The sequence below is a fragment of the Carlito syrichta genome, unplaced genomic scaffold, assembly GCF_000164805.1.
Source record: "Carlito syrichta isolate Samal-C Ts95f unplaced genomic scaffold, Tarsius_syrichta-2.0.1 Scaffold307991, whole genome shotgun sequence".
NCBI lineage: Eukaryota > Metazoa > Chordata > Mammalia > Primates > Tarsiidae > Carlito > Carlito syrichta.
In genome coordinates, this window is record NW_007252087.1 from 201,041 (window position 1) to 227,652 (window position 26,612).

Consider the following 26,612-nt stretch of genomic DNA (forward strand, 5'->3'; position numbering starts at 1 on the left):
AGAGTGAAACCCCAACTCAAAAAATGAAAAAAATTGAAAGAAAGAATGTAGTCTCTTCATCTTTCTCTACTCCATACACACTTTCCTCCCCATTCTCTTTCTCTTTTCCCCATTTCAGGCCCCTTTGAGGGGCCACACTCAGACCTGCCCTCCCCTTCAGCACCAGGATGATCTTTTTAAAACACCCATCTGTTCTTGTCACTTCTTCACTTAAAAATCCAAATACCAGGATAATGGACAAAATCCTTATGGGACTGGTAAGGCCTTTCCTGGTCCCTGCATGCTGAGGCCTCCCCACCTTCCCATCCTGCCCAACCCCCCTCATCCTTACTCTCCACTCTACTGGCCTTCTTTGTCCCTTAATACCCTACCTGTCCCTTCTCTACTTGGAGGGCTCTTTCTCCCTTCTTCCAGCCCCTTACCTCCGAGCTTCCTCAGCTTCAGAGTCCATATTGTTTTCCTGACTCCAGAATCTAAATTTGCTGCACACTCTCCCACCCAATCATTTTTTCGAGACAGAGTCTTACTCTGTCACCCAGGCTACAGTGCAGTGGCAATCAGAGTTTACGTCAGTTTTGAATTCCTGGCCTCAAGCAATCCCCCCGCCCTCCCATCTCAGCCTCTCAAAGTGCTGGGATTATGGTTGTGAGCCACTGTGCCTGGTCCTCACCAGGTTTTCAATGCACCCTACACTTGTTTCCTTTCTAGCATCTAGCACCATTGCGCTGATATAGTTATTGGTACTTTTGTGTGTGAATGTCTGTCCTCCTCACTAGGCAAGTCCATGAGTCCTTTATCGTGCCTCCTTTGAGACACCACTGAGTGGATATGCAGTCAATATTTGTTGACTTAATGTGTATTTATTTTCCTGTTGCTTCAGGGTTCATCCGACTATTGTCTGACTGGGGCTTGGTTAAACTGTTACTCCTCACAAGTAATAAATCTGCTGTTTACTTGAGACTACCTGGGGGCCCATGCACCAATTGGTCAAAATCTTGGGCACCTTCACAGGCCGTGGGGAGGGAACATTTCTCACAGATGGTTTTGTCAGCGACTTCACTTACTTACTTGCAGCATCATCCTAGTTGGGCTTTAGTGTAGGGTTCTTAAAGGATTCAGGTTTGGGAAGCATCTGCCATCAGAGCTATAGCTGTGAGTATCATACTCCAGACTACCACTCTCAGAAGGTCGGCCATGAATTACAAATTACCATGAGTTGGCAGGCAGAATTTTGCCTCCATTTAGAAATATATATACAATAGGACCAAAGGATATCATTGGACATCACTGATGAGTGGCTTAGAAGTTCTTTGTGCCCGATTGTGTGGATGCTATGGAAATCAAGAAACAAGGAAACAGTAACTTGTCATAAGAAGCCCACTCAGCCCAGCCGATAATCTCTTATGGGAAAAGCAGTGCATGTGGCTTCAAATGGGTAGAGAAAGCTTCTACTTGCAAGTTTCCACTTATAACTGCTTTGTTTTTTGCTTTCTTTCCTACTATCCATGTGCTTAGGAAGTCTCTAGCACTCTGGGGTTTTAGAGCAATGTGTTGTGTTCATCTAGAGGTAGTGAAAGAACTCTTAACAAAAACAGAGAAAAGAGACCTAAACATATCACTCCTCTAAGCTATTTTACTGTCTGATCATGATACTTTCAGAGAAGGTGCAGGTGACCTGTTCTTTGTCATGACATTTTGTGAGCTCAGCCTTGGTATGTTGGGAGAACCTCGTAAAATATAATGAATGGGACCTTATGATAAGACATGTCCCCACATCCCTAGAACCGTTCTTTCTCAATCCTGGGTGCTACCCACCATGACCTTGAGCTCTCATTCACCTGTTCTTCTTTTGAGCACATGTCCACCCACTCCCAGGTGCTTGCTACAATGCCTGTCAATCATCCTTGTGGCTTCCTGTTTTCAGTATTTTTCTAGTGTTAACTATGCTTGCCTAGGGGTTTCAAACACATAGCCCCAGGGAGCTAGCTATGATTACCCTACAGCCTGATGATTGCCCAGGGGAAGGGGGGGAGGCAAAGGGATAGTTACTGGGAAGCAGTGTGTCCAAAGCTCAGGTCTCCGCCTGGCTGCTGCTGGCTAGGGGAACTGTGGTGACAGTTGTGTGCCAGCAGTCACGTGCAGTGCTGGCCTCCCTGGTGGAGGTTCCTGCTGGCAGCCAGGATGGGCCTTGGCAGAGGGCAGCAGCTTGGAGAACATCTAAAAATGACCTCACAGAGTGCCAAGGAGGCCTTGACCTCCAGGATAGGGAGTCCTGCCCTGCCAGGACTGTGTCTTCTTCTGTCATGGAGGGGCAATTAATTGGCTGAGAGACAGACTGGGCTTTAACCTTTCTGAGGCTGTCATCTCTTGTCTCTCCTTGTCTAGTCATAGTACATCTACAGCTTGATTTGGGGACGGCATCTGATCTCACTAGCCTGTTCCTTCCCTCTTTTTGTTCCCCACCCCCCATCCCTTTTCATTCCTTTCCTCTCCCCTCTCTATTCTGAGCCACAGTCACGGACTTTGCTTTAAACACTGGCAATTATAATTTACAGATTAATTGTTTAAAGTATTTTATTAATTACAAATAGCTCTGATGACTGAAAGGCTTTACTTATGTTTATTATTTCTGGGTTCTCTTGTGCTCTTCCTTTCTCCCTCACTTTGGAACTTACTACTTTCTCCTTGGCCTAGTTTACCACCTAGCTAAAAAAGCAGGTAGTATCTTATACAATTATTGAAGAAAATCTATCTGGATGTGGTGGCTCATGCCTATCATTCCAACACTTTAGGGGGCAGAGGCAGTAGGATTGCTTGAGCCCAGGAGTCCAAGACCAGCCTAGACAACATAGCAAGACCTCATTTCTACAAAAAATTTTTTTAAAATTAGCCAAGTATGATGGCACATGCCTGTAGTCTCAGCTGCTCGGGAGGCTGAGGCGGGAGGATCACCTGAGTCCAGTAGGTCAAAACTGGTGAGCCACGATCATGCCACTGCACTCCAGCCTGGGTGACAGAGTGAGATCTTGACTCAAAAACAACAAAAAACAACAAAAATCTGTGATTTAAATTTTAATTTTTCCACAGTCCCATTTAGCAGACAGATCATTAGGTGTATTGTGGGTCTTCATACTGCGTGCATATCAACAGTCTCAGTAATGTGAAATTGTAATGTAGAAAATTCTTTTCTCTAAGTTGAAGACTGTCAGGTTAAAAAATATTATATAAACTACTGTGGTTAGCTTGATTCTTCCTTGGCTTATTATTATAATTATCAGTATTATTAGCAAACATTTACTAAATGTCTAATATTATAGGTTTTTTATTTTCACAATGGTCCTGAGCGATGGGTATTATTATCCCAGTTTCCTTGCCCAGGAGACTGAGGCAAGTAACTTTCCCAAGTTCACACAGGTGCCATGTGGGGGTATCAGAATTAAGGCCCCAGTCTTGTGTGATGCCAACATCTGCACGCTTTCCATAACATCAGAGCTTCTTGACTTTTTCCACTGAAGTTCTCGAATGCGGAGGAAATCAATACATAGTGCCTGGGGTCTAGACCCTTTGTAGCTGGAAGTAGCCAGCAGCCAACTCAGAATTTCTTTGAAGTCTCATGCTTTAATCTTTGAAATTTATGCAAATTTGGCTTTCTACTCCATAATATAAAAGTATAAAAATAATCCTTTAAACTACTTGACATAAAATAAAATTTAAGCTCCAGGAAGAGCTCCTGTTTGTTCTTCTCATATCCCTTTCTGCTGAGCTGGGTGCCCTACCGGGTGTCTGCACCCCCTGCTTGAGAAGGTCAGCGCTGCACCTTGATGAAGCTCAGTTAAATTCTTAGTGCCAGTTTGGCTGATAAACCTCTCAGTTATGAAGCACACTGTCATGTGGCCAATCTACAACCATGGACTTTTTTTTTTTTTTTTTGAGTCAGAATCTCACTCTGTTGCCCAGGCTGGAATGCAGTGGCACACTCATGATCACCACAGCCTACACTTGCTGAGCTTAAGCGATCCTTCTGCCTCATCCTTCCAAATAGCTGGAACCACAGGTGCATGCCACCATACCCAGCTAATTTTTTTATTTATTGTAGAGATGAGGTCTCGCCAAATTGCCCAGGCTAGTCTCGAACCCCTGGACTCAGGCAATTCTTTTGCCTCAGCCTTCCAAAGATCTGGGATTACAGACTTGAGCCACCACTCCTGGACGTGGACATGGATATTTTCTTAACAGAGGCTAATGTCCCTAATGCTTTCTAAACAAATCCCAAATTAGTCTTTGTTGATTCTTCATGGAGATCTTTGAGTGACATCTGTCTGGCTGGAAATTTAGAAATGATTTAATCTTGTGGTTTGACAACTTAAATTTTTAGGAGCCAAGTCATTTTTTAAATGAAACTGATCTTGGGACTCTAATCTATTAAAAAGATGAAAGTAAAGACACTCTAGTTGCCATAGGCGCTCAAGGCCATGCTTGCATGGTACAACCTTTCCTGGAGGTCCTCCAGGGAGACCCAGCTTCTGCAAAGTAGATCTAATTCAAAGCACCCATCTTACTAATAAAGAGACTGAAGCCAGAGAGCTTGGAGGACTTGTCTGCGAAGACCCAACTGATTAGTGGCAAAGCCAAGAGGAGAGCCTGAGAAGCCCACCAAGTGCTTTCAAGACCCTTAAAGACCCCTGAGGCCTTCTTGTCATTTGAATAACCGATTTCTTAACTGTCTTCAAAGGTCCTGGAGAGCTGGGAAGTGGAGTGTTCAGGAGTCCTCCAGCCAGGGGAATATCCCATGTTCTGGATCAGCATTATAACAGGGTGGCCTCCCTAACAGGAAGGCCTCAGAGGCAGAACTAAATCCACACTGGTGGTCTGCTGTGCACCCCATCCCATACCCCAGAAAGAGCCTTGTAGAAGCGTATCTGGAAATGAACAGAATGCCTCTGTAACACACATAAAAGCCCATACTATCCCACAGGAGTCACAAATGAACCATGCATCCTGAAGGCCATGGTGAGGGAGTGTGGGAGTAACACTAGTGCTCACTGTTTCCCCAAAGCACTGATTCGGTGTTTTAACTCTTTCTTTTTCTTCACCTGACTGTTGGTTTATTTCTGGTAATTTGCTATTGTTTTTGTACTTGAGCCAAAACCGTAGCTCTTTCCCACATGCATATGAAGACTTGAAAATGACCAAGTGTGGCCATTGACTCATTTGAGGTGTCGGAGTGTGTTGGGATCCAGGGGAAGAGTGTGCAGAGGGAGATCCACCGGGGCCCAGAGAGGACATCGTCCAAGAGCTCAGCCAGGCCACCATACATCTCAGCAGCAAGTGTGAAAGGTGTGGGGGGGTGACATCGAATAACGACTGTAAAGATCTGCTGAGTCACCTCTGAAACACTGTGAACCCCAGGTTTAAGCTGCCTTATATATGTGGGCCTTATTAAGCATGGCCTTGATAATCCTCTTAAGCTTTTTTCTGTTTTTCAGAAAATGTGAAATGACTTTTAAAAGTCTACAAAGATATGAACTCCTCCACCATCCAGGGTTACTGATACAGTCATCTCTCTTATTTTTCAGTTCATCACCTGAACACCAATAAGCCCTGTTAGAAGGTTGCCCAGCATCTAAGTCCCAAATCTCCCTGTCTCTGGATTTTATAAGAAAAGGGAATTCCTCCAACCATTGCATGGTCATCCAAGAGAGAGGGCTGTCCGCTCATTCCACCTGTGTCATGATTCCTACTGTCAGGTGCCACATACACTCTGTGAGTGACACTAAATGCTGCTGCAGGCCAACCCCACTTATCCAGCCCCTGGCAGGACAGACACAGGGGGTGATCTTATAGCCTCAAGGTTTGCTCAGCCAAGAGTGCTCCAGGCTTGGGCTCTCAAAATTGTGCCCTTGGCCCATCTATTCCAGGTCACACAAACATAGTGCCATCTGGTTTAGCAGTTGTCATTGCAGAAAACTAGAGCCCAATGTCCCTTTTCTCTCCAATAACCTCTAGGTAGTTTCTCCATCACATCCTATAAACACAAACAGTGTTTGCACACCACTTTGAGGACACACTCTACAGCTACCTGTGAAAGGTGGCTCATTGATATTCCAAGGGAAACTTCTAGCCCCACCTATTCATTGTAGAAGCCAGAACTTCTACAGTGGCACACATTTAATCTCTGACAGGGTACGTTCCTTTTATCTGTTGTCTGATAAAACACAAGACCATCAGTAGTACAAAACAACCACCATTATACTACACATTTGAATTCTCTGAGGAATTCTAAAGGGTGCAGAGGGATGACTCGTCTCTGCTCCACACGGTCTTGGTCTCTGCTGGGAAGACTTGAAGTCTTGAGTTGATTTGAGCACCTAGAAGCTGGACTCCTTAAGAGACTTTGGGGCAGAGCTCCGTTGGACTGTTAGACCAGAGCACCTCCAGGTGCCCTCTCTGTGTAGCTCAGGCTTCTCACAGTGTGGCAGTTGGCTTCTGAGAGGCAGCACCCAAGAGAAAGCATCTGGAGAGTAAGTCTTCCCAGAGTCCACAGTGGAAACTGCGAGGCTTTTTCTGATCTCGCCTGGGAAGCCACACAGCATCACACCCACTGCATTCTGTGGGTTACAAGAGAATCACAAAGGTCAGCCCACGTTCAAAGAAGGGATCAGATGCTCCCTTTTGATGAAGGAAATAGAGGGCCACATTTCAGAAAGGCATGTTGGTGAGAGATAGTGTTGTGGTCATCTTTAGAAAATGCAGTCTGCTTCAGTTCACTGTCTGGCCACAACAGTTGTTCACAGCCCTCCTACCTCTAAAATACACTCTCTCCTTTCTTGGGACTCTCAGTTTTTTCCTGTTATGGCATCAACTCAAAGTCTAGGATTCCACCAGCTAAATCAGGTCTAGATGTGGATGAGGAGGCACCTCAGATGCTGTTTCTCAGATATCATTTCCTGAGTATGCTTCTTCTCAGTTTGAGATCTATGAATAAAAGAGACAAGTTACGTGCCCCCTACACTCAACAAACAAGGAGATAAGGGATAGGGAAATTGCAGCAGACACTCCCATTCAACAAGAGAGGTTGGAATGAGTGGCACCTGACATTTGCCAGTATATAGCAATCCTGAAGTCCAACTGGACTATCTGTTAGCTACCTGTATGCCTTTTTTGGAGAAGTGTCTATTCATGTCTTTTGCCCACTTTTTAATGGCACTCTTTGATTTTTTCTTTTTGGTGTGTTTGAGTTCCTTGTAGATCCTAGATGTTAGGCCTTTGTCAAATATACAGTTGGCAAATATTTTTTTCCCATTCTGTGGGCTGTCTCCCTGCTCTCTTGGTTTCTTTTACTTTGCAAAAGCTTGTCGTTTGATGAGGTCCTACTTGTCTATCTTAAGGTAGCAGTTTCGCTAAACTTTCTATTACCACATAACAAGGGTCAGTGTCCTCCATCTTCCAATAATATCTCCCTCATATTCTTCTTTCTGTCCTCATCAAGTCTCTTCCACCAGCCGGGCTCAGTGGCTCAGCCTGTAATCCCACGCCTTTGGGAGGCTGAGGTGAGTGGATTGCCTGAGCCCGCGGATTCGAGACCCGCCTGGGCAGGCGAGACCTCATCTCTACAATAAATCAAAAAATTAGCTGGGCATGGTAGCGCACACCTGTAATTCCGGCTACTCGGAAGGCTGAGGCAGAAGGATCGCCGGAGCCCAGCGGGTCGAGGCTGCGGTGGCCGGGAGCGGCCACTTCACTCCAGTCTGGGCGACAGAGTGAGACTCCAACTGAAAAAAAAAAAAAAGTCTCTTCCAACCCCATCGGGCTTTTTTCTACCTTCTAATCCCAAAGTTAATGCCACAGTTTTAGGTTTTGTTATAATACCACCTCACTTTCAGATACCGAATTATGCTCTAGTTACCTATTCTATCACTGTGTAACAAACTATGCCAAACTTAGTGGCATATACCAACCACCACTGTATAATGCCCATAGATTCTACAGGGGTCAGGGTCAGGAGTTTGAACAGGATGCAGTGGGAATAATTTCTCTTTGCTCCATGATATCTGGAGCCTCATCTGGGACTACTCAAATGACTGAGATGACTTGAATACTGGCGGTAACTTGGCTGGCTGGAATTTGGAATTATCTGGAGGTTTCTTCCCTCATGTGTTGGTTCCTGCACTGGGATGACTTATAGACTGGGATCAGCTGGGAAGGTTAACCAGCGCACTCATACATGGCCTTTTTATTTTTCTTAATTATTTTCTTCCTTCTTTTAAAAATTGTTTGGTTTTGATTTTTGTATGGTTTATTTGTTTTGTGTGTTTGCTTGTTGTTTTAGCAGTGGAACTCTTTCTTCAAATGAAATCTAATATAAAAGCTCAAAAGCACATTAAGAACTTTAACTGTTCTGGAGTCTTATGGTACAAAGGTCAAAAGTTCTAAAGGATATACAGTGAAAACTAAGTCTCTCTCACATGTCATCCTCAGCTATATAGATCTCTCTCTTTTCCAGAGACAATCTTTGTTACTCCTTGTGTATGTGTCCAGAGATAGGCTATGCATTTACAAATATTTACATATAATCACACACACAAACATCTACTCTTTTTTTCTCACAAAATGATATCCACACCATATTGTAGTTTGCTTTTTCATTTAAACATGTATTGTAACGATCATTCCATGTTTGTATAGGCAGTGCTACCTTGTTCTTTTTCATGGCTGCTTACTATTTCAACATTATCTATTTATCAAGAAAGAACCCATCCTTACCTGTTTATCAGGAAGTAACCTGGTGTCCTCTACTTGTGGACATTTGGATTATTTCCTGTTTGTTGTTGTTTTGTTGGCTATTACAAACAGGTACATGTGTTTGCATATATTTTCGAGTATATCAGGAGGCTTGTCATCTGTCCTCTGAAGGAGGTTCCTAGCTCAGTCAAAGAAAATATGCATTCTCAAATTTGATAGATACTTCCAAATTGCCTTCCTCTGAGGTTGTGTCATTTGACACTCCTATAAGCAATATGTGAGAAAACCTGTTTTCTCTGCCTCTTCAACAGTGTATTAGCAAACTTTTTAAAACTCTACCAAATCTTACAAGTAACAAAGGATATTGCTCTAGTTTTAACATGCTTTTCTGTTATGAGTGAGGTTCAGCATCCTTTCATATGGTATTTTCTTTCATAGATCGCTTTTTAAACTTGTGCTTGGAAGATGAAATGCTGCTCATAGATCAAGCAATATGCAAATAATTTAGAAGCCCTCATGTTCTGATATAAGTTTTATCCCAGTTAGCTGCTTTATCATAATTAATATTGGGTAGTTTTCAGTGTGCTACATAAGAAATCAATTTCCTAGCTTTAGTGAATTTTATTAAAAAGTGCTCCACCAATTTTAAGAGGTTGACTTTCAATTTACAAGTATAAATACTTCAACCCTATTTTTGTAATCTTCACTATACCAAAAGCTGTTATACTGGAATGGTATACTGGATGTTGTCTTATTAAATAAATTATTTTAAAATTGAAATTAGCAGTGACATTAATGAAACAACTAGGAGTTTGAACATCGACTGGGTATTATGAAGATTTTTTTAGCTGTGACAACTATATTGTGGTTTTGTTTGGGGGGGAAGAGTCCTTACCTTTTAGAAATTGAAATACTTATGGATTAAGTATTTCAATTTCAATTCAATTCAATTATATGATTTCTGGGATTTGATTCAAAATATTTCTAGAAGGGGTAAGTGGATAGATATGTAGAGGAAATAATATTGGTCATGAGTTAGTACTTATTGAAGTTGGATGTAGAATATGTTGGAATTCTATTTTTATATTTATTTGAAATTCTCTATAAAAATTTAGAAATTCAGCACATAACTATTAAGTTGTACTATGTGTAAGACATAGTGCCCTGTGTTACAGAAAGTAGGTGTTTCACAAGTATAAGAGAGCTGTTTTGTACTTGCTCTGCAGTGAGCCCAGTGCTAAGGATACTGTCTTCACCTAGTAGGTGCTCAATACACACATTCTGAAATCCAGCCCATACCTCCTACCCAAAGCAAAGGGATTCTCTGTTCTCTGTTTTCACTAGCGGCAGGTCTAATACAGTGCTCCATGAAAGAGTCACAGACCAGATGCTGTAGGGTTTGAAGAAAGAAATCAGGAAGGCATTTCCATGGAGTTCTGTGGACATTGAAGTGCCTGAGACAAAGAACATTGGTCACATCCAAGACAACAATTTTACGCAAAGTGAAATACCACCTTTAATATGAATTATTTCCTTTAGGAGCCTGTTGGGGAGTTGCTAATGGCATGAGTAATAACTCAAAAGGTTATGGGGTGGGGGGGGTCCCAAAACCTTGCAACAGAACCAGTTGCTATCTGTTCTCTCTCTGAGCCTGTCATGTTTAGTTAGAGTCCAGAATAATATACCCAGAAATGTGCTTAATGAATGCTGTCTCATGAAGAAGAGTAGATGGTGTCATAAGAAAGAAGAGAATCCAAACTGGGAAATTATCAAAGGAAATATCAGGAATGCAGGGTGATATATTGGTCCTGTGGGTATGTTTGAGTGATTAGTGAGCTAAGAGGCAGAGAAAATCAGGTTTTAATGTTTGCATGCAGGTGTTAGTATAGTTGCCTCAGAACGAGAAGAAAAAATGATCTTAAAAAAAAAAGTCAGTCACATCTTGCCTAGAAGGCTCTTTTGAGAAAGCATCAATGTCACATTACAAATACCATTCAAATCTACCAAATGGGCCAGATGGTTGCCCAAATACTGCATATTGCCAGCTGCCCATTGCTACAGATGAAGTCTTTTCTGCTGACGTTTGTGTAACCCAGGAATGTTGATTCTTTTGATGCTGCTTAACATGTATGTGTCATCATAATTATAATCCATAAATATACATGACACCATGCAATAAATAAAAACGCCCAACTTCCTTTCTGAAAGGGGAGAAGACTGTATGTATTATCTGAGAAGAGAGGGTGGCTAATATCCATTTTCCTTCTTTGTAAATGTCATTCATCTGTAGTTGGGTGCTCTAGATTGCTTTGTGCCCATCAAGTGTCCCAAACAACACAGACTCTCGGGGCTAATACCTATCACTAAGCCTTAGGTTTGAGAGCATGCCTGGATACAAAGTCTGGCAAGTGCAGTTCAAGGTAATCCAAAGGGTTCTAAATTAAGCCAAACTAATTTATTTGACACATACCAAAACTTCTTTGGAGGTCACTTAACAGGCAGGTGTACAGTGTAAAAAGAAGTAGGTAAATGGAAGCGAATCAGCTTCTTTCAAAACAGACATTTTTCTTGAGATTCATTTCTTTTTGCTTTGAAAGAAGCTGATTCAGTGCCATTCACCTATTAAAAAGGCAGCACATTTATTTGTATCTGCATCTATTAAAGCTGAGTGCCTTTTCCTTCTACAAAAAGCTGAGCTTGTGTTCATGGGGATGCGGAAGGGTGCAGGGGTTGGAGGGAGGGTAGAAAGCCCACACAATTCAGGCAGCCACAAATACATAAATGAACTGGCTGAGACAGAACCCCTGCCCTGGGTGGGGGCACATTCAGTCTTATTCAGGAAGACCTGTTTGGAATACAACGTCTTTATTTCAGACCAGAGAGCATATTTCATGGCTCTATAAATACAGGGCTCAGAGACTTCCTGACACGCAACATTTCTGCTTTTAACATGCAAATAAATGAATGCTCAAAGCAAGTAAATATCTGGGTGTTGAGTTTACAATCTTGTCTTTCAGAAATATCGGCAGTATATGGCAGGACTTCTGGCTCCTCCTTATGGTGTTATGGAAACGGGCTCTAACAATGACAGTAAGTGGAGAATGTGAACATTTTTGTATCTAAAAATCTGTCTGTGTGGTGTGTGTTTTCATGTGACAAAAAATATGTCCTACACCAGCTTGGCAGAGTAAGTCTCCAGACTCTCTTGTGGGTAAACAAACCTGCCAGCTCACACTTGAGATATTATCAAAGAAATAGTTAATATAATATTATTCTGTGGTCTTAGCTAATAAGGGAGTATGCTCTGGGGCCAGCTGGGACTTCTGGGTGCTCAGAATACTTTTGCAAAATATCTTCATTTTAGAGTGAAATCCAGGGTTATTTCTGTGCCCTTTGAAAAATGGAATTCATGTACTGAATTTGTCTCAGTCACATCCAGATACCTGAGAGCCCCACCTCTTGCATATTTCAACTCTACTGATCAAGGAGAGAAGTGTGAGTCATTTATTTAAGCTTCTTAAATCATGTCTCTTCAAATTCTAGGCCTTTGTAGATGTGTAGGTGCTTTTACCCCACATACACACACACACACACACACACACACACACACACACACACAAAGCTCACACAATTCAGACAGCCACAAACCCTAAATAAACTAAATAAACTGGCTGAGACAGAGCCTCTGTCCCGGGCAGGGGCACATTCGGTCTTATTCAGGAAGACCTGTTTAGAAAACGACATCTTTATTTCAGACCAGAGTGCACATTTCATGGCTCTATAGATGCAGGGCTCAGAGGTTCCAGATACCGGAATCCTTGGAGCTGTGGAGCTCCAACTAGCAGACACAGTGATGCAGCAGGCAGCACTGCCACACCACGCATCTTCAGAGTCGAAGTCACCCTTCACGTCCACTTCCTGGCTCCTGGAAATCCCACCTCCCTCCCAGACTTGTCACTTTCTGCAGATCTTTCTTCCTGCTTGGCCAAGAGCTCCAGTGAGCATCCTCACTTTCCTTCCCCTGTTTCACAATTTCTGAGCAGCCTCAGCTCTCCCCCACCCATTCCCTTCTACTGTCCTACAGTGAAGGAAGGTAGGAAAGGAGGGGAGGGTCTGTCTTCTCTGTCCTCTGTTCTTGATTTTTGTTTCTCTCCTAGTGAGCTAGAGATGACAGGCTAATGAGAAGCACCTGATGTGAAATCCTAGCTGTGCTGTCTCCTAGCTGTGTGACCTCAGGCAAGGCACTTAATATCCCTGTGCCCAGTTTCCTCGTAGGATTGAATATGAGGGTTAAATAAATCAAAATATGTCGAATGTTTAAAAGTGTGCCAGGCATATAATAAACACCCAAATGGTGCTGGCTACTATTTTCTCACTCCCAATCGTTCTTCAAGCCCTCAAAGCCTGGCTTCTGCCCCCATCCTTCTTGAATAAACCGCTCTAAAATTACCATGACCAACCAGTAACCAGACCCAATCCTTCCTGTTCCCCATGTTTTCTGATTTTGAGTAATATGTGTTCAGACTCCATTCTCCTTTGGTTCCCAGGGCTCAGCTGCGTTATCCCGGGTTTCTCAGATCTCACTGACCATTTTGCATTTTTGTCTCTGCCATTGGTACTTCCCCTCCCCCCAAAACCTAGACATTGCTGAAGAGTCAAACTGTGGCTTCTTTTCCTTTTCCTCTCCATACCTCCCCCTCAACCATCACATTCATTCCTGCAACTGAAACAAGTGCTTCCCGAACCAGCACCTCTGTTTGATTCCTCCGAGGGGCAGCCTAACTTTTCAGATCACTCTCGACTGTCTTTCTACCTGGGTGTACTGCTGGCCCCTCAACCTCAAAACACTGGTAAGGGAACACAGTCTGACTCCCACAAAACCTGTCCCTCCTCCTGAAAGGCCCAGTTCCAGCAACTCTGCTGTTCTCCAATAATACTGGGTTCCAAACCTCTGGATTCCTCCTTTCTCTGCCCCCAACCACAGAGGCCAGTCTCTCATGTGACCCTTGCTTCTCCTTTGCAGTATTCGTAGTCTTCTGTTCTGTTCCCTCTACAGCCACCTGGCTGAGAGCCTCATGCTTCTTGATTGAGGGCAGCAATGACTCAACTGGTTCTGAACCTTAAGTATGTCACCCTTGGTCTACCTTACACCTGATTTCCACAAAACTTTAAACAAATTTTTTTATTATGAAAAATTTCAAATGTACAGAAAGTAGAAAGAATGGTACAATTAATGCCCTTATTTTCATCCTTTGATTTAACTGATATCAACATTTTAGTGCATGTATAACTTATTTTTAATGATAAATTAATATGAATTTTAATATTAATATCCTGGTATATATCCTTCTTCTAAACATATGTACATATTTCACCCCAAACACTTCACCAGGCATTTTCAGAAGTAAAGACTTTTCCATGTAGAACCACAATACCATTATCACACACCCAGTAACTGGCATAATTTTCCTTACTAACATCCACCACCCAGTCCATATTCAAATTTCCCCAACTGAATGTCTTCATTGCTGATTGCTCAAACCAGATTTCAGACAAAAGGACCAGCCATTGCATCTGGTATTTTTGTCTTAAATGGCTTTTAGTTTTGGATAGCTTCCTTCCCTCCTTTTTCCTGATCTTAATCCCTCTATTATTCATAACCTTTTAATAATTTTCCATTGCCTGTCATGGGCAATGGCAGGTGAAATTCTTTTTTTTTTTTTTGAGTTGGAGTCTCACTCTCTCACCCAGACTGGAGTGCAGTAGCTACTCCCGGCCATGGCAGCCTTGATGTTCTGGGCTCTGGCAGTCCTTCCACCTCAGCCTTCCAAGTAACTGGAACTACAGGCATGCGCTACCACACCCGGCTAATTTTTTTGATATATTGTAGAGATGAGGTCTCGCCAAGTTGCCCAGGCAGGTCTTGAGCCCGCGGGCTCAAGCAATCCACTCACCTCAGCCTCCCAAAGTGTGGGATTACAGACTGAGCCACCGAGCCCGGCTGGCAGGTGAAATTCTAAGACTATTGATGCCTCAGCCCAACTTTCAAGTTCCTGCATGGCCTCAAATCACCTTGTCAATATTATTTCTCTGCAGACACTCTGATTTCCAGCCACTCATATGTGATGATTTGTGTAACTGTGAATTTAACTTATTGAACCTCCTAGAAAATAAGCTTCTGTTACTTCTCATATACTTCATGTAGTCAACTCTAGTTGTTTTGGATGGATGGATGGATGGATGGATGGATGGATGGATGGATGGATGGACAGATGGATGATGGATGGGTGGATGGATGGATTAATACATGAATGGAGGGATGGATGATTCAAGGTGAGCCTCAGAGTACTGCCATCAGGCAATCTTTCCTGTTCTGATAGTTCTGAAAAGTGATGGCAAGCGTGCTTATTAGTAGTCTCTGTTTCAGAGAACAACTCTCTATATCTTGAGCTTCTGAATTGTGTTTTTATGCCCTGGTGCTGCTTCAGTTGGGAGTCAAAGCTTTAATTAGGGAGTGTTTCCAAATAGTCTCTTCTATTCTTACTCTTCCTGCATATTATGCTGCTGCAGCCAGGGTGAGCATTCAGCTCTTTTAATGCCAATATTGTAAATCCAGTGTGGTCCCTCATATAAATGCAGAATGTCCTCTTTACCCAGAATTTGGATGTATCGTATTATTACATTGCAAACCACCTCACACTTCTCCACTAGTTTGAAGTTAGTTACAAACCACACATTAAAAACCATGTGCTTTGGTCTCCTCAATTTATAAGGCCATTTATGCCTGCTCTTCTGGGAACATTAAGTTCTACTGTAGCTGTGAACCTTCTGGTATGGCCACCCTTACCATGTCAGTCAGGGTAGCGGCCTAAAGGAAGTGAGAAGGAATAGGGCTGCCTGCAGTAGATACTCATGCAATGTTTGTAAATGCATGAACAAATGAGTGAATGAATGGATAGTTAACATTTTAGCTAAGAAAACTGAGCTACCTCTGGAAACAGCCTCTGCCATGCTCATACAGTTGGAGTTTGCTTTGCTCAAAATGGAAGTTGTTTTCTGGTGGCTTTTGCATGCTACTTTGCCCCTGGGTTCAAATCACCAGAGCCGTGTGAGGTGGTTTGCTATGTAAAAGTACAGTATGTACAGCTGAAGCATTGATGTGTTGCTCCAAAACTCTGTATATTCTGGTGCCTCAGTCTGTGGGATGAGTGGCTGACATGGTGTAAATGAATCAGTGAAGAGCTTTTACCTCTAAGAAAGTAAAGCATATGGTAAGGAAGCAAAATAAGTCTGGGTTTTGTTTTCTGGGCACATAGCTCTGCTCCTGATTCATTGATTTATTTAAGTAGTATTATGTAATTTTTTATATTTCTAGACAGCCTTATGTAAGTTTTTATAGAAACACACATTAAAAACACCAAAATTGTATTTGGGTGGTTCAGCAAAGGATTTAAGTTACATTTTACAGGTTGATCATACAGCTCATGGCCTCTCTCTGTCTCTTTTTCCTCCTTTTAGGGATTCCTGACAAGGAGAATGTGAGTAGCTACTCTCCCTGCCTAGCTTCTAAAAACTGTCATAAGGTAAAAAATAATCATGGTGGCCCTACCAGTAAAGAGAGCTCTTGATCCACATTCAACAGAGCAATAAATACTTTTTAATCTCATTGTGGCATCTTTGGTGAGTCACTTTTAAATATAAAGGGGAGAGGGTTGATTGCTCTGACATGGTCATCACATGCCTGTGATATTAACTAGTCTGAAGAAAGGTTATTTTAGGGGCAAATGGTACAACTGCTAAGTGTTTTCTTTTTCCCATGGTGCATACATGGCAGTAGAACAAATCATTAGCCTTAATAGCATGTAGAAAACGAGTTGTTTTTCCTTAGTAGGAATATAAGCTATAAAATTCAGGGTCAGTTGATGAATTTGCCTAATTATATCCAAGTGCACTAATGTCAACATTTCTCTTTGGAAACTGAAAATAATTAATTGCTATAATTGTTTCTGTAAAACTGTACTCTTTCTGTAAAAGAGTAGAGGATTTAGGACAAAGCTTTCACCAAGAAACACATTCTAAGAATGGCTGTGGCTTAGTGGCATATCTTTGCCTGCAAAAAAAAATAATAATAATTTTATTAACGAGAATCCAAATTTAGACATTAACATGGAAGGGTTAATGATGGAAATGTGTAGTAATTAATTTGAAGCAGTGTTTGGCTCTCAGATGTGTCACCTTATAATTGTGTTTCTTGATTGCTATACCCAAGTGGCAATGTTACAGAATTGTCACCCTTTCCTTTGTCTGAATTTGGTCCTGTGTCTATGGGCAGTCCTGTTTTAGTTAAATTCAGATTATTTCTGGATCCTTTTTCAGAAATCTGGCTCTAGCTTTCTCTGGGTCTTTCTCTTTTCATAGTTTTGATGTTAAATCTGGGAATCTGACCCATTGCTATTCCCCTACAAGTTGGGTTCAATATCTAGCAATGTCACACCAAAATTTTACTTCATTTTGTTCAGCAAAGGATTTCAGTTCCTAGCTGTGAGGCCTTGCACAAGCTACTTAATTTGTCTAACCATCCTTGTCTCATCTTTAAAATGTAGATGTTAGTCATAACTACCTTAAAAGGAAATTTTGAATATTGAATGAGATAATCTGTGGAAAGCATAGGGACAAATACAATAGAGCTCAGGAAATGTTGGGACTATTGTATTTATTGTTTTCTCAAGCCTTGTTTCATTTCCTAGCTATCATTGCACCCCTGAAAAATGTCTTGCCCTTTATAAAGTAGCTGTCCCTTTGCCTTTTATGGGTCTTCTTAAAATACCTTTCTTCAATGAACTTTGATCTTTTGCTTTTAAAACCATCTCTGTGTGTTGAGTAAGGCTTTAGATAATCAGGCTCCTAAAAATTCAAAAGCAAAGCCTTCAGAATCTAAAGTAACAAACTGATCCTGCCACTATTTTGGATGCGGATGTCCCAAATTATCCGTACTATAACAAATAATATACAAATCATTAGCCAAATAAAAATGATGAAAGTGCCTTGTGCTTCCTCATCAAGAAACCATCCATGATGTGGGAACACGCACAGAATGTCCAAGCCCTGGGAGGGCTCAAATGATCTCAGCTTCAAAAGGAGGCTCCGGTTCTCTCAGGCACTCCATGACCTTTAGGTTGGAGCCCCCACAGAGGGACAACGGACACAAGGCTCTAAAGCTGAGAGCCTGACAGCTGTCATCATGTAGCTCACTTTGTGACCAAATAGGAATGGGAAGTTTGCAGAACAATGAGCTCATCAGATACAATGAACTGTTAATAACATACTGTTCTGAAAGTTTTGGGGACTGGTCTGGCTGCCTCCCCAATATTAGTAGTAGTGCATTTTCTGTTCCAGGTCACATTCTCTAGCAAACAGAGAAGCACACTTTGATTCACTATTAGCGAATAAGGTAGATGTGTCATCGCCACTGTTATTTGGAAAGCTTTCCAATGCCATCAGTTAAAAGACAGCAAATGAAATGAAAGACGTCCATGAGCAGAGTCGACGCTCTAGAAAGATAAAAAGAAGCCTAAGAGCCTTAAAGTGGTGTTAATTGAAACTTTTTCCTTTATAAGAGACAAATTGAGTTATGATGACTTCTTTCATCCTTTACCGTCTTTAACTGCATGTTGGCAATATTATAGTCCCTTATGTTTAAAAAATAATAATATGCCTGTGGACTGAAATAAAAGCACTTAGACTATTGTTTGAGTGTCCAAACAGATTCTTTGTGGAAAAAAATATATTCTCCCTTCCAGCTCCTACTCATCATTTTTAAAATCACCATGTTTAACTTTTAACCAAATATGCAGACATCAACATGTGGCGGGTGTTTGTAGCTGTCTTGCCAGCTATGTTGTATTCCCAGACTCAGACTTACCTTGCAAAAAAAAGAATTTTCTTTTCATAACTTACACTTCTGAATAAACAAATAGACTGGCAGTCACTTGCTGAATTATTGTCTAATGCTGTAATTGATAGGGACATCATTTAACATTAGATGACACAAGACACTAGAACCTATACAATAATCAAGAAAAGTATTAGAAAAACAACCAAGGAGCAGTGAAGCAAGTAGAACATTTTGGTAGGATTGTAGTCATTTGGAACTGTTGGTTTTATAAAGAAATTCTCTCTTTGATCTGTCTTAAGTTGTATTTCTTTTCCTCTAGTGAAGCTAAAAATCACAATTATAAGAAAGCTTGAATGTTGAATGCTCATCTTACAGTTGCCCTGCTGAAGAATCATCTTGTCTTCTTTAGTTTTTTGCTAGTTATGTAGATTTTGTTGCTAATTGTGCTCCATCCTTTTGAGAGGTCAGCTGCTGTGGGGTTTTGTAGTTTTAGAAGGTTGTACTTCTTCAGTGTGGAAGAAGCCAGAGAAGTAGACTCAAGCAGATATTACAAAATAGCCCCGTTTCCTCAGCTTCAAAAGGAAGCTCCAAATCTCTTAGGCACTCCTTCAGGTTGGAGTTCCCACAGTAGAATGACAGGCACAAGGCTCTAAGCAGAAGGCCATCCTCTTGTTCCAGAAAGATCATTTGAGGTCCCATTTTTTTACACAGTTATTGCATTGATAGTATGATTAGCAAGGTTCTCACCAAATCCGAAAAGTGCTTTCCCAGTGTATAGCACTAACAATTCAGGGCTCGCAGTTGTTTCCCTAGTGCTAGAAGGACTCATGCTAGCAATTATAATGGACAAGCCTGGGGGTTCTGTTTGACAAGTCTCATTTTCAGGATATTTCTTAAAGCAGGAGTTTCTCAAACTTTTAAAAATCATGGGTTATTTATATGAAGAATAGTTTTTGAAAATTATTATAAAGATATAAACTTTTTAAAAAAACAAAACAAAACAGGATTTATTGAGAAGACAGTAAAACTCCCACAGTGGGAGGGAACCCAAAGGGGTTGCCCAAGATGTAAGCTTTTAAATGGCAACTGGCACGGAAATAATTTTTGCAGATTGTGTAAATTATCATTGAGGAGAGGACAATAGAATAATAATAAACTAGTGATTATGAGGGTCAAAAGGTTAGGAATTTGGGGGATTGGGGAGAATATAACATTCATTTTTCTTTATTGATGCTGTTGTTCAAGGTTAGGGAAAACAAATTCTTTTCACCTTTTTGATGAGAATGTCTTATTTTACCACTACAGATTGGCTATGACAGTGTAATTAATGGGAAGATTAAGAGCCAGGAAGTTGTGTATCCCCAACTTAAAACATAAAAAGCTCAGATAACTCCTTTCAACTTCATCTTTAGAACACCTACTGAATTCAAACCAAGTTTTCTGTGGAACATAGTTTTTAAAACCATGCTTTAAACCATGATTGATATAGGTGAAGACACCTTGACCAAGGTTCACAGGTTAATCCTTGGCAGCTGTGTCTCTCTGCTCTAGGATGTGAGTGGTTTAATTAGCATCATCACCACACTGAAGGGAATGCGCCACTGACCAGGGTGCAAAGCTCTCATAGGAGAGCTCAACAACAAAATACAAAAGACCTAGAAAGTCCTGAGACTGCATGTTCTGATTTTGAAGGACACATTATTTATCGCCCATGTGAGGATTAGATTAGCAGTGTTCCTAGCCCAATCCTGTGAGCTGTGTCCTGTGTAAATACTCCTTTCATTAGCTGGCCTGTTAGAAAGTGTAGCCCAGCAAGCCAACACTTACTTTGCTCCACCTCCTGGAAAACACCCGTGACATTAAATGTCGAACGTGCCAAGGACAACTCCAGCTCTCCAGTCTCTGAAGAAATGTTTGTTTTTGTATTTGTGAGTTATACATTTTGTGGGGCAGAGTGTGCTCACTGAATTTCTTTCTGCTTTTTATCCCATCTGTGCCCCTACTCCATTATGAAAGCTGACTGTAGCAGCTCTCTCTAGTGGTATACTGATGGGATTTTTCGGATGATATGTAGTTGTCATTCATGTAAATAGTAAATAGGAAATGTAGGGAACACGCCAAAACCCTGATCCTTCTGTTGTTAGTCAGGCCATGTGTTGGTTGCATCTGAATGCTCTCGACATTGTTCCAAGGACCTGCTTGCTGTGAGTTTGCTTGGTGAAAGGGCATTGTATTGGGGTGTATTGGGAGGGTGGTTCATTGTTATATTTCAGAATCATTTTTATAATATTATGAATGACATTTGGTGGTTGTTTTAACATTCTCAGTTTGGTTTCTTCACAATTTTTAACATTTCCTTTATGAAACAGAACTTTTTAAATGTTGCAATGCTGACGCTTTTCCAGGGGTATGGCTGAATTAGACCATATAACCCTGCTTTGAATATATTCTCTCAATCTTTTCAGTATTCAAAATTTGACTCGGATAAGATATTACAGAGCTGGGTATTGTTTGATGGTTAAAAAATAATAATAAGGTTGGGCGTGGTGCCTCACGCCTGTGATCCCAGCACTGAGAGGCCGAGGTGGGAGGATTGCTTGAGTTTGGGAGTTCGAGACCAGTCTGGGTAACATAGCCAGACCTCATCTCTACAAAAAACTCAAAAAGTTATACGGGTGTGGTGGCACATGCCTGTAGTCCCAACAGCCTGAAAGGCTGAGGCAAAAAGATTACCTGGGCCCAAATAGTCAAGCCTGCCACCACAGTCCAGCTGGGTGGCAGAGTGAGACCTCAGCTCAAAAGATATTAATCATCATGATAAAAGGAATAAGATTTCCCCATCTCTTTGGCCAGTAGCTTCTTGCCCTCACTTTTAAAAAAGGCGCAGCCTTGAGTGAGGCTGCTCTCTGTGGGCTCTACCGAGAAAATCAGTACCACCATCAGCAGGGAGTGGGGAACATGATGTCATGTGAATAGTTACGTGCTCTGCGGCAGATTCCAAAGCTCTGGGAGAGTGTATTGCTGTCCTCAGAGACATCCTATCCTGTACTGAAGCCAATTATCTTCACCATCAGTTACTCTGGGCTGCTAGCGCGTTATCTCAATTAACTGTAAAAACAAAATAGACAGTATAGTTTATGTTTGATGTTGAATTTGTATTCTTGTTTTGAGAAATTGAGAACAAATTATTTGCAAAATATGTCTTAGGGTTAGGAGAGAAAATTGTAGTGCTCTTAGGTTGGATAAATTAATGTAGTGTTGACATGTCATTTAGGATTTGGGTTCTTTTGTAGTAATAATTCTGTGTCAGGCAGGCTCCTCAGAGCCCATAGATATTAAAATATCCCACAGTCATTCTCTCGGCCTTTAGATGGTAGATTAATGTACGTACACATGATGCATATGTAGACAGATACTTATGTATTTGTGTAGGTATAAATACATATGTAACTATTACCATTCTTTAAAATTTTCAGAAGAGAAAATTGTCAAATCACCTTTAGTAAAATGGTCTGGAATTGTCCAGAATTCTCATTGCCAGTTTTCATAAATGTCTAATCCTTTTCACTTCAGTTTAGTTTCATTTTCTCTTTTCCTTCAGCCAAAAAATGACTCAGAAACACCCATAGACTATGCCATCTACGACTTGCATGAAAACCTTCGATTTAGCGAGCCCCCGGCCCCATATGAGACTATGGAAATACGTGAAACATGGTATCTTCCTTCAGGGAGATACAGGCCAGCAGGTGGAGGCAGACACATGAGCAAATACATACAATGAAGTCTCATGGGTGAAAGTGTAGTCAGGGTGGTGCCACCCGAGGACGCAGCCTTAGGAGCTCTTTGGGCTTAAGTTAAACCCCAGCTCTGCCAATGACTAAGCAAGTGACTTAACCTCTGTATTTTTTGTCTTCTCACGTACAGAATGAGAATGATAGTAGTGTCTTGCCTCAGGAGGTTTTCAGGAGTATTAATAAGACATTGTGTGCCAAGGGCTTAGCCAGTGCCGGCCCCTGGTGTCTGCTCTGTGAACACGTATAGTGGGACTGTGACATTCTCCTTAGGGAGAAAGGGAGAGGCTCCAGGGTAGCCTCACAGAGGAGGAAATGCCTGCGTGGATGCTTGATAGAAGGTGGGTGTTACCCAGGTGGAAGAGAAATGATGAGCCAGGCCGAGAGCATTGCATGAGCAGCGGAAAGGAGTACCAGAACTTTCTCTTTTCAGTCTAATATCATCAGATCTAAAATTTTTTTTTAAACTAATTATTTTGGGCATGCTGCAGTCTAAGGAATCCCTCTCAGAGTTATCAAAACCTGACTTCCAAGCTGCGGGCATTTCAATGTCCCTACCAAACACCCCCTTCCTCCCTGCCACGCAGTAAAGTAGCTTGATCTATTTTCAATCTGGAGGGGAGATTAGTTAGGGTTTCCCCCTATTTGTACTTCCCAAAACCATGCCTTCTTTTTAAAAATGGCAGGACTAGATTGCTGATGCCTTTGAAGCCTATTGTTTACTCCTGGCCTCCAGCTCCTTTTCTGTTATAATTGCCCAGTCCATGCTCCCTCATTTCTGTTGTTCTCCTTTGTTTTACCCCCTTCTTTTGCATGAATCGTAAAGCTTTCTGTTGGATTTTGCCCTCTTTTTCCTTTATGTTTGTCAAGGTCATTTTCAATTCCAATCTAGTTCTCCTTACTGTCAGCCACCCCCCACTCAATTGGGTATCTTTGTTAAATTTGATAAGAATGCCTTTGATTCCATATTAAAGGCATTAATGAGCATGTTAAATCTAGCAGCATTCAGCAAGGACCTAACCCTGTGGAATTCGATTAGTTTGTGCTAATTTATTTGCATACATGATACATTATTGCCCCATCCAGACATGAAAAAGAATCTAAGGAAAGCATGCCATGAAAATCTGGGTAAAACAAATGCTCTGGCATGCTTTTCACTCAATTGTAGTTTGAGGGTAAAGGAAGACAGTAATTTTCTATCACAGAACATATTAGTATGACTGAGTTCAATACTCATTTATTGTTATAATTCATGTCCCAAGAAATATGTATTGATCAATTTGTGTGTTGTATGCATTTTTTGTTTGTTTTGTTTTGTTTTAGAGGTGGGGTGTTACTCTGTTGCCCAGGCTGGAGGGCAGTGGTACAATCATAGCTCACTACAGCCCTGACCTCCTGGGCTCAAGTAATCCTCTCACCTCAGCCTCTTGAGCAACTAGGACTACAGGCATGTGCTGCCACATCTGGCTAATTTTTTGAGATCTCACTTTGTTGCACAGGCTGGTCTCCAACTCCCAGCCTCAAGCAGTTCACCTGTCTTAGCCTCTCAAAATGCTGTAATTGATTATAGGCATGAGCCGCCACACTGGTCATGTTTATCAGTTTCCATCTCTGACAATTAATAGCCAATGGCACTGAACAAGTCTCTTACCACCATGGACTTCAGTTTCCTCATCAACAAGATGGTGGTCTGAGTTACCACAGTAAGAGGATTAATACGATACAGTGTGGGGAAAATTTAAAAACTTGACATAGTTCTCAAATATAAAACATTATATTAAGCTTCCCTAGAGTTTAATTCTACACAAGAGGCCAGGCGTAGTGGCACATCCCTGTAATCCCAGCACTTTGGGAGGCTGAGCTGGGAGGATAGCTTGAGGCCAGAAATTCAAAACTAGCTGGGCAACATAGCAAGACCCCATGTCTACAAAAACACTAAAAAATTAGCCAGGTATGGTGGTGCCTGCCTATAGTCTCAGCAACTCAAGAGGCTGAGGCAAGAGGAAGACTGCTTGAGCTCAGGATGAGTCTGCAGCAAGCAAGCCATGGTTGTAACACTGCACTCCAGCCTGGGCACAGAGCAAGAGCCTGTCTCAAAAAGAAAAAGACCCTCTATACAAGATCACACCATTGTCTATATAGCCCTGGTCCTGGGCATTTTCTAGCTTGGGGGAATCACTAAGATTGACCTGTGAGTTCTGGTTTATATGGAGATTGGGTCTGGAAAGATCTCTTAGAGAGATCCTCTTGTATCCTGTTGGGACTTGGTCCAGTTATCAGTTCCGGGAAGACTTCTGGACAGCAAATGGAAAGTCATTCATCTTAATGTCCTTATAACTTGGCCCAGACAGGAGGATTAAAAATTCCCAAGTCACACCAAGTACTTCTCTGGTGCTGTAATTCGATAGCCCGATCCCAAACAAAGTGAGGAAGCCACACCCAAACCTTCCTCCAAAGTTAGCCACGAAGATGAACCAGAATGGAGAGTGAGAGCAGGAACATAAGGATCAGTTGCAGAAGTCAGCTGGCTTGTCTGGGGCCCAGCGGAGAGCCATGGACGTTATCACAGAAGTCCACCGGGGACCTTCTAGTTGTAGGGTACGTGAGGTTTTTAAATACTATGTTTAACCAGCTCTCTTTTCCTAAGTGTTAAAGCATTGTAATGTAAACTGCCTAGTAAAGGAATTTGTAACGTAGATGCAAAGATAGTTCTGTCATTCAATAAGATATTCTCTTAAAAGACTGGAATAGGTAATGTTCTCTCCACCTGCATCACTCCTCCCTCTAGCTTTTTTTTGTCTATGTTTTCTTCCTTCTGGAGTTAGTGTCTGATGTATTCAGAAAAACACATGGGCTCCCTCTGGTGGTCATTCCCCGTGTTTCTGCATGTCTGACCTTGAAGTTTTGGTTACATGGCACAAGATGTTAGGGTGAAAGTGAAAATATTCGTAGTAAATATGATTTTCTTTTATAAATGACCTGGTACTTGGAAATCTCCAGATTAGCCAAAATAGCCAACTCATTCATTCATTCATATGTGCATGTCTACAGTTTCCCAGTCTCACAGGTTGATATGGTTGATATTTGACTTTCCCCACTGCAGGGCAGTCTGGTCTGCAAGTTCATGGAGAGAATTGAATTACAATCCCGTAAATCAAACAGATTTTCCCAAGGAGTGAGTATATTAATCAGCCAGTGTTTATGAAGTGCTTACTGTATATTAGACCAGAGTTAGACATTGGGAGAGATCATTTGTTACTCAACGTTTTGGAAAGATGTGAACAAGCTCTTTAATAGTTTGCAATGTTATATGATTTGTCTTTTTCATTTAAATCATATTGCCATTCTGTTTTCTCCATATGATTTTATTCCATTGTAATGTATTTTTTCCAGGGCAGATAACCTATTCGTGTACAGGTTCAGCTACAGTAATAAAGATCCAAACATATCAGTGTCTTCAGTAAAATACTTCATTCATATCAAACAGGCCAAATGTGAGTTGCCAGGGCTAATATGGCAGCTTCATGTTATATTTTTATGATTGGAAGTATCTTGTGGCTCTCCTTTTTATACTTAATATATACCAAAAATATGTATTTAAATTCAATCTTGATCTTTTAAAATTTCTTGTCATTATAAGTCTATCACAATTTCTCTTCTACACTGAGTTATGACAGTGGTCATACACAATTATCAAAGCAAAATAAGTATTTTGTAAATTTCTGTACAAAATTATTAAACATTAAAGTAAATTGTTACTGGAAATGCATCACTGAGTGACTTGGCAGGTGCTTTAAAAAAAATGAATTAGTAGGCTGGGCTCGATGGCTCAGCCTGTAATCCCAGCACTTTGGGAAGCCGAGGCCAGTGGATTGCCTGAGCCCGTGTTCAAAACGAGCCTGGGCAACTTGGCGAGACTTTGTCTCACAATAGAAAATCAAAAATTAGCCGGGCATGGTAGCATGCACTGGTAGTTCCAGCTACTTGGAAGGCTGAGATGGAAGGATCGCCAGAGTCCAGCAGGTCGATGCTGGGGTGGCCATGAGTGTGCCACTGCACTCCAGCCTGGTCGACGGAATGAGACTGTCTCAAAAAAAAAAAAAAAATGAATTAATGTACCTACATGAAACAGCAGTTTAACGTCAATTCCATTCTTGATTTTCTTGTATGTAAGCCTTGTATGT

The 26,612-nt window shown here is 41.5% G+C and overlaps 1 protein-coding gene across 7 annotated transcripts in view; it reads left to right on the plus strand.

Annotated features, from left to right (window-relative positions):
- Window positions 1-26,612, plus strand: part of RAPGEF4 (Rap guanine nucleotide exchange factor 4) — a 337,463-nt gene that overhangs the window by 176,406 nt on the left and 134,445 nt on the right. For all 7 annotated transcript variants that reach the window (XM_008064745.2, XM_008064747.2, XM_008064746.2 and 4 more), the window contains 2 exons: window positions 11,760-11,832; window positions 16,261-16,280. In XM_008064745.2, coding sequence (XP_008062936.1) covers window positions 11,760-11,832; window positions 16,261-16,280 — 93 coding nt within the window. The remainder of the gene's footprint in view (window positions 1-11,759; window positions 11,833-16,260; window positions 16,281-26,612) is intronic.